Source organism: Berghia stephanieae, chromosome 2 (assembly GCF_034508935.2).
Source record: "Berghia stephanieae isolate SIO BIC M18660-M18661 chromosome 2, UCSD_Bste_1.3, whole genome shotgun sequence".
In the NCBI taxonomy this organism is placed as follows: Eukaryota; Metazoa; Mollusca; class Gastropoda; order Nudibranchia; family Aeolidiidae; genus Berghia; species Berghia stephanieae.
This window is the reverse complement of record NC_088361.1, coordinates 45756679-45769250: the sequence shown is the minus strand read 5'-3', so window position 1 is coordinate 45769250 and position 12572 is coordinate 45756679. Positions and strand designations below refer to the sequence as shown.

Sequence of the window (12572 nt, the reverse complement as noted above, 5' to 3'; positions counted from 1 at the left end):
CAGGCGGCTGCAGACGGACCAAATAATGCTGCCAGATTAGTCTTTCAAAACCGGAGGTTTGACTCTACTTGATGATCACACTGGCTGCCTGTTGAGATAAGGGTCAAATTCAAAGGACGCGTCATAGGTTATCGCTGTCTGGAAAACACTGCCCCTCCCTACCTCACCAAACTCCTAAAGAAATATTCGACAACCAGATCGTTGCCTTCCTCCAATGACACCGCCCGTTTGGCTATCCCACGCATTAGGGCAAAAGCAGGATCAAGGTCCTTTTCTCATTTTGGTCCGTCTGTATGGAACACCATTCCACAGAGCATCCGGGAGTCCGTGTTCAAGAAATCCTTGAAAACATGTCTTTTATAATGTCTTGAAAATAATTTTGTGTTTATGTAAAGCGCCAAGAGCCTCATGGCTGCGGATACTGTGCGCTATATAAAAATCCATTATCACAATATAATATGAGTACACCGATTTCCCATTGAAGCCAGCCTTTCGACCTCCACAAGTTGGTGGAGACCGATCCAAAGACCATCAACGGGCCACCGGCCCTCTACGATGAACTCATACTCATTAACATTGTTGTCTCTGTTGGAAAAATAATTGTTATATTGCTTTACAGGCGTCATGTCTAGTCCTGCATGTTAAGTGTTGCTGTTGGCCAGGGACTCTTTGTAAATCGCGTAGAGCGTGTTTAGTGGATATTGCTCCAAATAAAAGCTCAAGTTTTCAATAGTATGAGAACTTTTAGTATAGACCGAGAGGGAAGTCCAGATCGATGGTGCCGCAATGTAAATTATAAGTGCTGCAAGTTCATGTTTTTGTCTACGAATGTGTGTAGGAGAGAGAGAAGATGAAATTGTAAGCTATAGATCGAACCTGAAATAGTTGGAACTGCTACTACTAATACTACTACTACTACCACTACTACTACTACTACTACTACTACTACTACTACTACTACTACTAATACTACTACAACCACTACTACTACTACTACTACTACTACTACATAATAATAATAATAATAATAATAATAATGATAATAATAATAATAATAATAATAATAATAATAATTACGAATAAATTCCCAGGTGTGAAAGTTTTTGCCACAATGAGGGTCATTTTAATCGGTCGATATATGTGGGGCTATGTGGTCTAGCGGTAGATCCTTCGGATCGGAAGGTCCTAGGTACGAATCTCGCTCTGAGCGGCGCATAGTTGAGCCCTTGGAAAACGGTCTTTACTCATATTCTATCACCGTAGACTCCAGCGTTAAATGAGTACTAGCGCTGTCTCTGTCGAAAAAGAAAATGTAATATCGCCTAAAAGGCGTCATGTCATGTCTTGTTCATTGAGGTGTTGCTGTTAGCCAGGGACCCTTCGTGAAGCGCTTTGAGTACGTTTAGTGGATATTGCGCTATAGAAATGCTCAAGAATGAAAAGAATAAATTAAAATATTTGAAGGATGTGTTTTTTGGCAAAATTATAAATACGTGTTTTTCTTAAGTACGGCATCTGGGTGGGGGTCCTGATCTCCCATAGTGGGCAGAGAGGTACTTTGTCTTCTATTCCCTATATATATATATATATATATATATATATATATATATATATATATATATATATATGTATGTATATATATATATATATATATATATATATATATATATATATATATATATACATATATATATATATATATATATATATATATATATATATATATATATATATATATATATATCTGGGTGGGGTTTCTGACCTCCCATAGTGGACAGGGAGAGATTTACTGTGTCTTCTGTCCTCCTACACCTGTTTTCAAACATGCTTTCTGTCTTTGTCTTGGGATGAGATGACTGCCATACTGGCAACGAATAAAAAAAAAAAAAAATTAAAAAAAACAGCGGGCAAATAAAAGTAAATAATAACTTATAGATACAGGAGTATCTTGTAGAGTATGTTTGTTTTTTCACTTTAGTGTGCTATTCTTAATAGATGATGCCATTATCATCAGATCCGAGTCAAATGAAAATGCGGCTATGTGGTCTAGTGGTATGACACTCGCTTTCGGATAGGAAGGTCCTGTGTTCGAGTCTCGCTCGGCACATAGTTGAGTCCTTGGCTCTTTATTCACATTCTCTCATCGTACTCAGGTGTAAAATGAGTACCTAGCCGTCAACAGCGTTGTCTCTGCCCGAAAAAGAAAATGTAAAGTCGCCTAACAGGCGTTATGTCTCTTTGTTACTGTTGGCCAGTGATCCATTGTAAGCGCTTTGAGCACATTTAGTGGACATTGCTCTATATAAAAACTCTTTTTTAAAAAACATTTGAAATAAGGCACAGTATACCATATCATTATTATTCTATCAAACATAACCATTGTAATATTAAATTATATTATCATTTTTCTCAATTGCTATTATCTATCATATTAATTTATCAACATTCCCTTTTTTTAAAATAATAAAAATGTGAGATTTTAACGAGTAATCTATCTGTAATCGGAGCTAGAGAACAGAGCAACCAGATCAGGAATTTTTCGATCAAATCAAGAGGGTTAGAAGATCTGCATTATTTCCGTTTCAGTAACTGGGGAATTTTTGTCTTAGTCTCAGATAGGCTAACTTAAAGGTTCGCTCTTGGGATCCATCCGAGCACTTTGTCTGAACTAATCCCTTCGTCACACACGTGTTGTTTCTTGGGCAATTTGACGCTGTCTCCCTATGTCACACACTTGTTGTTTCTTGGGCAATTTGACGCTGTCTCCCTATGTCACACACTTGTTGTTTCTTGGGCATTTTGACGCTGTCTCCCTACGTCACACACTTGTTTCTTGGGCCATTTGACGCTGTCTCCCTATGTCACACACTTGTTGTTTCTTGGGCATTTTAACGCTGTCTCCCTACGTCACACACTTGTTGTTTCTTGGGCATTTTGACGCTGTCTGATGAAAACCTACAAGTTATTTACTATTCTTCTCTTTTCATTCATTCTGGCGTAGCTATGCAAGTTATTGAAATAGATGTTTATGTTATCTCAAATTGTATAGTTTTATCTATTTACCACACATTATTTCTTCATACTAAAGAAAAGGTGACAATGGAAAGGCTATGAGGTCTAGTTGTATGACACCCGCTTTTGGATCGGAAGGTCCTGGGTTCGAGCCTCGCTCGGCGCATAGTTGAGTCCTTGGAGAAGGCTCTTTACTCACATTCCCTTAGCGTACTCAGGTGTAAAATGAGTGCCTGGCCGTTAACAGCGTTGTTTCTGTCAGACAAAATTATGATATCACCCAACAGACGTCATGTCCCGTCCATGTTAAATGTTGCTGTTAGCCAGGGACCCCTTGTAAAACGCTTTGAGCACGTTTAGTGGATATTGCACTATATAAAAGCTCGATTTTTAAAGGCTTCGTTGAGTACAGACGATACAATTTATACTCCATTTCATTCATTTTATTTGTTTTCAACGTTTATTTGTTTTTTTTGTTGTTTTTGTTGTTGTGCTGGTACCCGAAACGTCCATTGCCCGTCCTGTTCCCATCCGACTCCTTTCCATTATTGCCTTTTCTTTCGTATTTTTACGATCCCCATCTTCAGGCGACCCCACCGCCTCGATATTTCTTCATAAAGCCCTCATTCTCCTCGCTTTATAAACTCGGATTAACTTCATGCTTTTATTTACATCTCGCCAAGTTTAATGTTCAAGATACACATCTATTGCTTTAAAGTTTTATTGTTTTTGTTTCCTGAACAAAATAATACTCAAATTCAAGTCGCATCCCTGCGTGCCCTTGAATCGTCTGCCGAAGCAACTCCTGGTTCCGCTTCCCCGTGAGCCTTTATGGCGTGAGATTTGACACTGTCATTCAAGGGCGATCCCACGTTGACGCACTGGCAGTGAGAGGGTACTTCGTGAGCCACTAGCCTGGTGCCGCCTGATGACATATCCCAGACCAACGTCCACTGTGCTCGGTATATTTGAACACACCTGGCGTTTCCACCTCCACCACATAGGCTGTTTGCATTTCTGATGAAAAACAATAACAAATTATCTTGAGCTTTTGAGTTAAAATAAAAACAACCAAAAAATGAGAGCAACAAGACTCGACAGAAAAGTAGAAAGCGGTGGGGGCTGCCTAAAGCCTGGGATCGTGAAAATACTAACGAAAGAAGAGTGATAATGGAGAGGCTTCGGATGGGAACAATATATATAAACAAAAAAACAAACAAAAACAAAACAAACAAAATACCAAACAAGGAACATTTCATGATCAAAACCCTTCTTCAGCCAACAACAAAAACAATTCTGTAGTCCTTCAGAGCCATTGGGCCCAGAGAGTCGGAGTTTATCCCAGTATCTATGGCGTGAAACGGACAATAGAAATTGCTTGCTATCCTTTGAATAGGACGCTAGTTCTATCGTAAAGTACTTTCCGCCAAATATAACAAACTCAGCTACCTATTCACTGCTGGATGGACAGAGGGGTCAGAAAAAAAAATATCGACTGCACCCGGGATCAATCTCGGTCCCTTTGCTTATGAAGCGAGTGCTCTACCAACCGATCTATCCCCCCCCCCCCCCCCCCACCCCAAAATAAAAAACCCAACAAAAACATAAAAGCATTACCAAAAAAATACCCAACCCCCCACCCAACAGATAGACGACAGAAAAATTCAGGCACGTCCTTTTTCGGTAAGTAAAAGTAATAGAATATGGAAACCCTATCTGGTTTTTAAGTAGGGGACGTTTGCACTGTTTTAGTTGTTGGCTGAAGAAGGATTTTGAGCCCGAAATGTTCCGCGTTTGGTATGCATTTTGCTCTTTTTGGGGGGGAAGCTGTTATATATTTATTCGTGGTCTTTATTAAAGCTTTGATAATAATAATAATAATAATAATAATAATAATAATAATAATAATAATAATAATAATAATAATAATAATAATAATAATAATATACTCACATGCAACGGCCTGCCGGAATAAATTGATAGGCGTTGTCAAAGTTGATGACAGTGTAATTCATACCCTTAAAGTCTTGAATGTGAGTCATCACCTCGTAGCCGATTTCACTGGTGAGAAAATGAGAAAAAAACAAAAAGGGAACACGTTCTCTTGTCAAATCGAAAAGTATTTAAATTAAAAGAACAAAAACAAACTAAAACATTTATATATCTACGAAGCGTACTCAAAGCGCTTTACAAGGGGTTCATAGTCAGTAGTAGTAGTAGTAGTAGTAGTAGTAGTAGTAGTAGTAGTAGTAGTAGTAGTAGTAGTAGTAGTAGTAGTAGTAGTAGTGGTAGTAGTAGTAGTAGTAGTAGTAGTAGTAGTAGTAGTAGTAGTAGTAGTAGTAGTAGTAGTAGTAGTATCAACAGCAAAACTTAATATGTAGGACGAGACATGGCGTCAGAGAGCGCTATTACAATTTGTTTCAGACAGAGACAAGGCTGTTAACGGACAGTTTCACACACGAGTACGTTGAGAGAATGTGTGTTAAAAACCCTTTTCCAAGGACTCTTGATCTTCTGGTGCAAAGGCGATTGTCATTCCATAGACCATAGAGCCGCACAGTTATGTTATTGTTAACACGACTCGCATTCGCTGGAGAGTTTAGATCAAGATTGATCATTAAAGGTTTTTTTTTAATTGAGATTTTATATAGAGCAATATCCACTAAACGTGCTCAAATCGCTTTGCAAAGGGTCCCTGACCAACAGCAGCATTTGACATGAAGGACGGGACATGAGGCCTTTTAGGCTATATTAATTTTTTTTTCGGACAGAGACAACGCTGTTAACGACCAGGTACTCATTTTACACCCGAGTACGGTGAGAGAATGTGAGTAAAGAGCCTTCTTCAAGGACTCAACTCGAACCGACTACCTTCCAATCCGAAAGCGAGTGTCATACCACTAGACCACATAGTCGCCTAAATTAATATTTAATAAGTTAAAGATCTGAAAAGTGTGGATGAATCAGTGCCGGACAAATCAAGAAAGGAAAATGCAAGAAAAAAAAACCCAAGCGTTAAATTTCACTAAAACTAGATTTTTAAAAATGTATCTTTTAATTCTCTTCTTACCGATGATTTTCAGAATGTTCCCAAAATGGCAGGCTTACCTAGCAGAAAAATTGATTTAAAAAAAAACTCAAACAAGCTCTCTACAAAACAACTTTATGTTCTTATTAATTAAACACATATCATTCTTCAAAGTTCGTAATGTACAAAATAAATCTGAATAAGAAAAATGTATATTGTGTCTTAAGAAATGTAACGATTTTGCTGTATGTGATAAGGAGAGGGTTAAGCCTATTGGAGAATGTCTTTTAATCAGAGATAACGAAATCAGAAACGATTGAAGGGTAGAATAACAGATTTCTGACACTCTTGTATTTTGTATTTTTTAAATATTTGTTCTCAACGCTCACCTCTATATAATACACGTGCTCTAAGCGCTTTACAAGGGGTCCATAGCGAACTGCAACACTTAACATGTAGGACAAGACATGATGCCTGTTAGGCGATGTTACATTTTTTCCTCAACAGAGACAACGCTGTTAACGGGCAGGTGCTCATTTTACACCTGGATGCGGTGAGAGAATTTGAGTAAAGAGCCTTTTCCAATTACTCAACTATGCACCGCACGGGACTTGAACTCAGGACCTTCCGATCCGAAGGCGAGTGTCATACCACTAGACTACATAGCCGAATCCCTTAGATTGGATGGATATTTTACATTGGTAAAGAAGGAATCAAACAACTTACGTATTACAGGCCCCACAATGATTTTCGATAGAAGTTTTCAGATTGGCATATGGTAACGCATCTGTTTTGTAGCGGGTGTTGGGTCTACTCCCACCGTTATGTCGATTTTTAGTTATTTCCGGTAACAATGTCAGCAGGTCGTCAGGCGTCATGAGTCGCTCTGATATTATTTGACGTATGGTATTTTCTGGATTTCTAGAACAATTTTCATTCGTCTGGAAATTGTTTTTTGATTTTCTGCTGTATGATCTGTTTATTTGAGACACGTGCGAATATCTCTCAAGGCAAAGCTGTCTCGGATCTGGGGCTTGGTGTCGTACCCATGATCTTTCTTCTTCTACACTTGATGGTGTCAATCTTCTGGCTGATTCACGTCTTGTTGGCATCAAAGATTGTTTGTGTTCAAAAAGTTCCGTGCTGCTGCTGCTGTCCCGCTTGGTGGGATGTGATTGAAAAGTTCTGGGCAAAGCAAAATGTCTCCTTTGAGATGTAATGGCGTGTAGCAGCGTGTTGTTGTTGGAGTGGTTGGAAGCAGGACGTCGATTTGACTGGAGGTACATCAGGCAATAGAGGATGGGGATCTGTGACGTCAGCAGGGCCATTCTTTTGACGGATGTCGCTGAGGACAAACGAATATAAAATTCGAAGAAAAAAAATGAGAAAACAAAAAGAAACAATAGTAAAGGACAATATAATAATATACAATTCTTTCATCTCTTTGTATTTATTAAACGAGTTATTTTTATCGTGCCCACTAACACAGTGAGCTGGCGAGTATGTGTTATTAAAAATATAACGAGGTTAATAAATAAAAAGAAATAAAAGAATATGTTTATTCTACCTCTCCAAGTAAGATTATTAGATATTTTGTGACCAAATGGTATGATATTAGTACTTCTATTCACCATAATTTGTATCTTTCTCATTCTGCTTGATAGTAGGGGGTATTAGTATTAGGTCCAAAGAACCCTTGAATTGTGCAAATTTGGGTTGAAAGCATGAAAATTACATATGTTGTAGAATATGAAAAATCTTGTAATTTATGCTATAGAACCAATTTGAGAGATCAGTATTAGTTGAGATACAAGCTTTTTAAGATTGGAAAATTTTTTAATGGACGACATAAAATTTCGTTCATTCCTATTGTGTAAACATTCAAAACAAGGCGACCCAGTGGTGTTTTACGTCATCCTTGGAATCCTATTGGTGACTATTTTTTTGCGTCAAACCGGATGTTTTCCTTTCACTAAACTTTCGATTCACGAATTATCCAAATTGTTTAATCGTTAATCTTATTCAATTTTGCTAGTTTTGAGGGATGTCAATCATGCAAATGTCTATATTAATAGATTTTTGTTTATCTGATTTAGCAAGTATAATCAACAATACTAATAAAGACGGACAGACAGACAGACTCGCAGAATACAGCTCGATTAAATGTCGGCAACCGGTATTGACATAGACAGTGCTCCTTTCCCCTACCCCTAATTATTTTTTTTTCCAAAGATACTGCATTAATCATTTTACGTGTTTTATAGAATATTTTGGTCAGACTTGATGGTAGTTGGGGATCAAGATAGCTCAGTTGGTAGAGCAATCGTTTCACATGCAAAGGGACCGAGATCGATCCTGGGTGCAGTTGATTTTTTCCCTGACTTCTCAGTCCACCAAGCAGTAATTGGGTAGCTGGGTCTGTTATATCTGGCAGAAAGTGCTTTGCGATAGGCTAGCGGTATAAGAAAAGGGTATCAAGCAATTGCTTTTGTCCGTTTCACGCTATAGAAACTAGGATAAACCCCGGCTCCATGAACCGAACATCTAATATGGCTATTAAGAACTACTACATTTTGATGACAGTATGGAGTCGGCATACCAAATCATCTCATTCATTTGTAGTGTTTCATTCATCCTGATTTTTTATTGAGGGGAAACCCGAAACGTCCATTCTACCTGTTTTCGTAATTAAATTGAAGCTAACATTCAATTTCACATTGTTATTTATTTCAGTCATTAATATGGAAATCACAATTTAAATTTTGTCAAAAACGATCCAAAGATCCTTTTTTTTTTTAAATCCGGGTTTGACACGAGTTTTGTGCGGCTATGTAGTCTTGTGGTATGGCACTCGCTTTCGGATCGGAAAGTCCTGGGTTCCAGCCTCGCTCAGCGCATAGCTGAATCATTGGAAAAGACTCTTTACTTACATTCTCTCACCGTACTCAGGCGTAAAATGAATACCTGGCCGTTAACAGCGTTGTCTCTGTCCGAAAAAAAAAGTTATTGTAATATTATCGTCTACCAGGCGTCATGTCTTGTTCTACATGTTAAGTGTTGCTGTTGGCAAGGGACCGCTTTGAGCACGTTAAGTGGATATTGCGCTAGATAAAATTTCAAGTTTTTTTGTTTATTGTTCGAGAAACGTCAGTAAAATATTCATAACAAGGATCAGATCTTCCAATATTCAAAATGTTACATTTATCAACATTAAAATAGAACTGCCACTTTGTAATAACTGACACTAATCTACAAACCAAACTTTATTGCTTACCTTGGAAATGATCAACACACCCAGACAATCAACAGCAGTTTGTTGTGAGAAATGTCCAAAAAAAATTAAATAATAATCACATCCAAAACAATTGAATGATATTGATCAAATCGCGTGACGTCAATTAAATAATAAACATGAACCGATATGCACTCGGTATGAGTTTTGCCACATTTGACTATGCTGTTCCAGTGTATAATTTATTAACATACAGATAAAATCGAAAGTAGCACAAGCCATTATAAAAGCGAACAATCACACACCTGATTCACAAATTTGTTTATAATATTTATGATTGTATTTATTTATCTATATAGTCATTCACTAATCTATCTATTGAATTTTCTATTTATTAATTTATTAATTTATTCATTCATTTATTTATCTAATTATTTATTCATTCTAGTCTGTATCCTCGATCCTCGAATGTCTATCGTTAAGCTCAAAGTCACAGCTAGTTCAATCCCCAGATTTTCTCCAGATCTATCATACTTATAAACTTTTTTTAATGCGTTGGAACTACTGGAAACTACGTATGGTTGTGTTTTAGCCAAATCATGCTTGAAACCAGTTAACAGCTAGTCTCTGGAAAAACTCTAATTTAAAAAACTCGCCCTTATAATATCGATCGATTTATAATAACCCCAATCTTGGCAAAAACTCTCAAACTCGGAACTTCGCGAAGTCTTGATTAAAGTCCCAGGTTTGAGAGATTTTTTTTGGCAAGATGAGGGTCATTTATATCGATCGATATTTGAAGGACGAGCTTTCTGGTCAAAATTTTTAATGGGTGTTTTTCCACAGTTCGGCAGTTTACCAGTTTAAAGACGAAAAAGATAGGCAGGTATAGGAAAGATCAAAAAGTGAAGGACAAAAGCTCTAATATAAAGAGAAAGAGGAAAAAAATGGGGCTGGAAAAGTCCGTCGTTTACTGATAAAAAGACGTATTAAAAATTTTGGCCAGAAAACTCGTCCTTCAAATATCGATCTATTAAAATGACCATCATCTTGTCAAAACTCTCAAACCTTAGATTTCGCCAAGAATTCCTTAAAGTCCCAGGTTTGAGATATTTGCCAAGGTCAGGGTCAATTAAATCGATCGATATTTGAAGGAGGAGTTTTCTGGTCAAATTTGTTTAAATACGTGTTTTTGTTCAGAGTACGCTAGTGTTGTGGTTTTGTTCATTCTGACAGCACAGAAAACTAAGCCTGAGGTTGAAACAATGGAAGCCTTTGAGCCTGTCAATTACGTGGTACATGTTACTGGTCTCCCTACACGATTTGGCCTATTTCATCCATCGCCCATGCGACGCCTGTAGTGTATTTTTCCTTACTGTCTTCGGGTTTACCGAGGGTTTTACATTGACTTCGTTTTTGTTGCGGTTTGTTTGTTACTCCGATACAAAAGCTATACTTTCTGTTTCTCTGTCTCTCTCTCTGTCTCTCTCTCTCTCTCTCTCTCACACACACACACACACACACACACACACACTCTCTCTCTCTCTCTTTCTCTCTCCTCTTTCTCTCTCTTCTCTTTCTGTTCGCTTCTCTCCCTCTCCTCGTTCTCTCTCTCTCTCTCTCCTCTCTCTCTCTCTCTCTCTCTCTCTCTCTCCCTTTTTCTCTCTCTCTCTTTCTTCTTTATCTCTTTCTCTATCTTTCTCTCCTCCCCCCTCTCTCTTTCTTGTTCTCTTTCCTCCGCTTTCTCTCTCTCTCTTACTATCCCTCCCGCTCTCCCTTTCTCTCTCTCGTCCCCCGTCTCTCTTTTTCTCATTTTTCTCTCCCCCCCCCCTTCTCTCTCTCTCTCTCTCTCTCTCTCTCTCTCTCTCTCTCTCTCTCTCTCTCCTCCTCCTCCTCCTCCTCCTCCTCCTCTTCCTCCCTCTCTCTCTCTCCTTTGCAACTCTACGATCCATACGACAAGACAGAGAAGTAGGACAAAACCATCTTGGTGTGCATTTTTATCATTTTGAACTCCCAAGTTGTATTTTGTTACCAAACCACTGTGATAAGGGTGGTATACTGTGGTATTTTAAAAATCCATTTCGGTACCCGATTCCAAAAGCCAATTATTTACAATGTTAAATACTTACTTTAAGCATCACATTTTCATCTTTAACCAGAAATAATGTAAAAAATGGTTATAATTAGACAAAAACTATTAAACCGGATACTTCTCTAGTCCCAGGTTTGAGAGGTTTTTTTTCCTCCCAAATTGAGAGTCATTTTAATCGATCTGTATTTGAAGGACGAGTTTTTTGGCCAAAATTGTAAATACCCCCCCCCCCCCCCCCCCGAGTATACCAAGCTGTGTTCGTCATCTAATGACTGATGTACACTCGTATATATATATATATATATATATATATATATATATATATATATATATATATATATATATATATATATATATATATTACGACAATGGATGAGGTCAGTTTGAGAGATATCAATCATACCCTCCTGGTAAGGTAAACAAGGTCATTGGGTAACGATTTCCTATTATCTTTAATTTTATTGAGTTCATGAGTCCTAGGTCAAGAATATACAGCAGAATTGTTTTCAAAATATTTATAATAAAAAATAAAATTCCCTTTATTCATCCCATAGGGTCAATTCCAAGCGAAGAATGGAATAACCCAAGCGTCAGCAGCAGTGCAGTGCCGCAAACGAAGGTAAGGCGAGGTGACTTGCTCAAGGCTGCGCAACGCAGCGGGTACTCGAACTTGGTACCTTTCGGGTACGAAGCAAAGACCGTACCGCTGAGCCACGCTGACCCTTTTACATTATAATTTATGAGAGCGAGAAACTAGAACGAAAGCGCTTTGCTGAATTAAGGATCTATGTTTCTATGTACTCTATGTGCGGCGTGTGGTCCTAAGGTATGACAATCGCTTTCAGATCGGGAGGACCTGGGTTCGAATCCTGCTCTGAGCGGGGCATAGTTGAGTCCTAGGAAAAGGCTTTTAACTCACATTCTGTCACCCTACTCAGATGTAAAACGATTACCTTGCCGTTAACATGAATGTCTCAGTCGTAAAGATAATGTATATCGCCTAACACAGTCGTCATGACTCTTTTTCTACATGTTAAGCGTTACTGTTACACATCTCTGTGACTTCTTGTATACGTTGCACATCTTTTGGCAAATAAATGAATAAATACCCATCTCTGTGTCTTCTGGTATAAGTTGTACATCTGTTCGTAAATAAATAGATTAAACTGTTATTAAGAAGAATTATACTATTTGCTATTTATTGTCCA

General features: G+C 38.0%; 1 protein-coding gene across 3 annotated transcripts in view; it reads right to left on the bottom strand.

Moving 5' to 3' along the window:
• Window positions 1-3445: 3445 nt before the first annotated feature.
• LOC144964988 (uncharacterized) overlaps window positions 3446-12572 on the bottom strand; it is a 10577-nt gene continuing 1450 nt past the window's right edge. Inside the window, exons 2-5 of one of the 3 annotated variants that reach the window (XM_078899810.1) lie at window positions 9315-9647; window positions 6767-7385; window positions 4966-5073; window positions 3656-4029 (exon numbers count right to left, since the gene is read on the bottom strand). In XM_078899810.1, the coding sequence (XP_078755936.1) occupies window positions 3771-4029; window positions 4966-5073; window positions 6767-7368 (969 nt within the window). In that variant the 5' untranslated portion in view covers window positions 7369-7385; window positions 9315-9647 and the 3' untranslated portion in view covers window positions 3656-3770. Of the gene's footprint in view, window positions 4030-4965; window positions 5074-6766; window positions 7386-9314; window positions 9648-12572 lie in introns of all 3 variants that reach the window. The other 2 variants (XM_078899811.1, XM_078899809.1) reach the window with 2 other exon arrangements.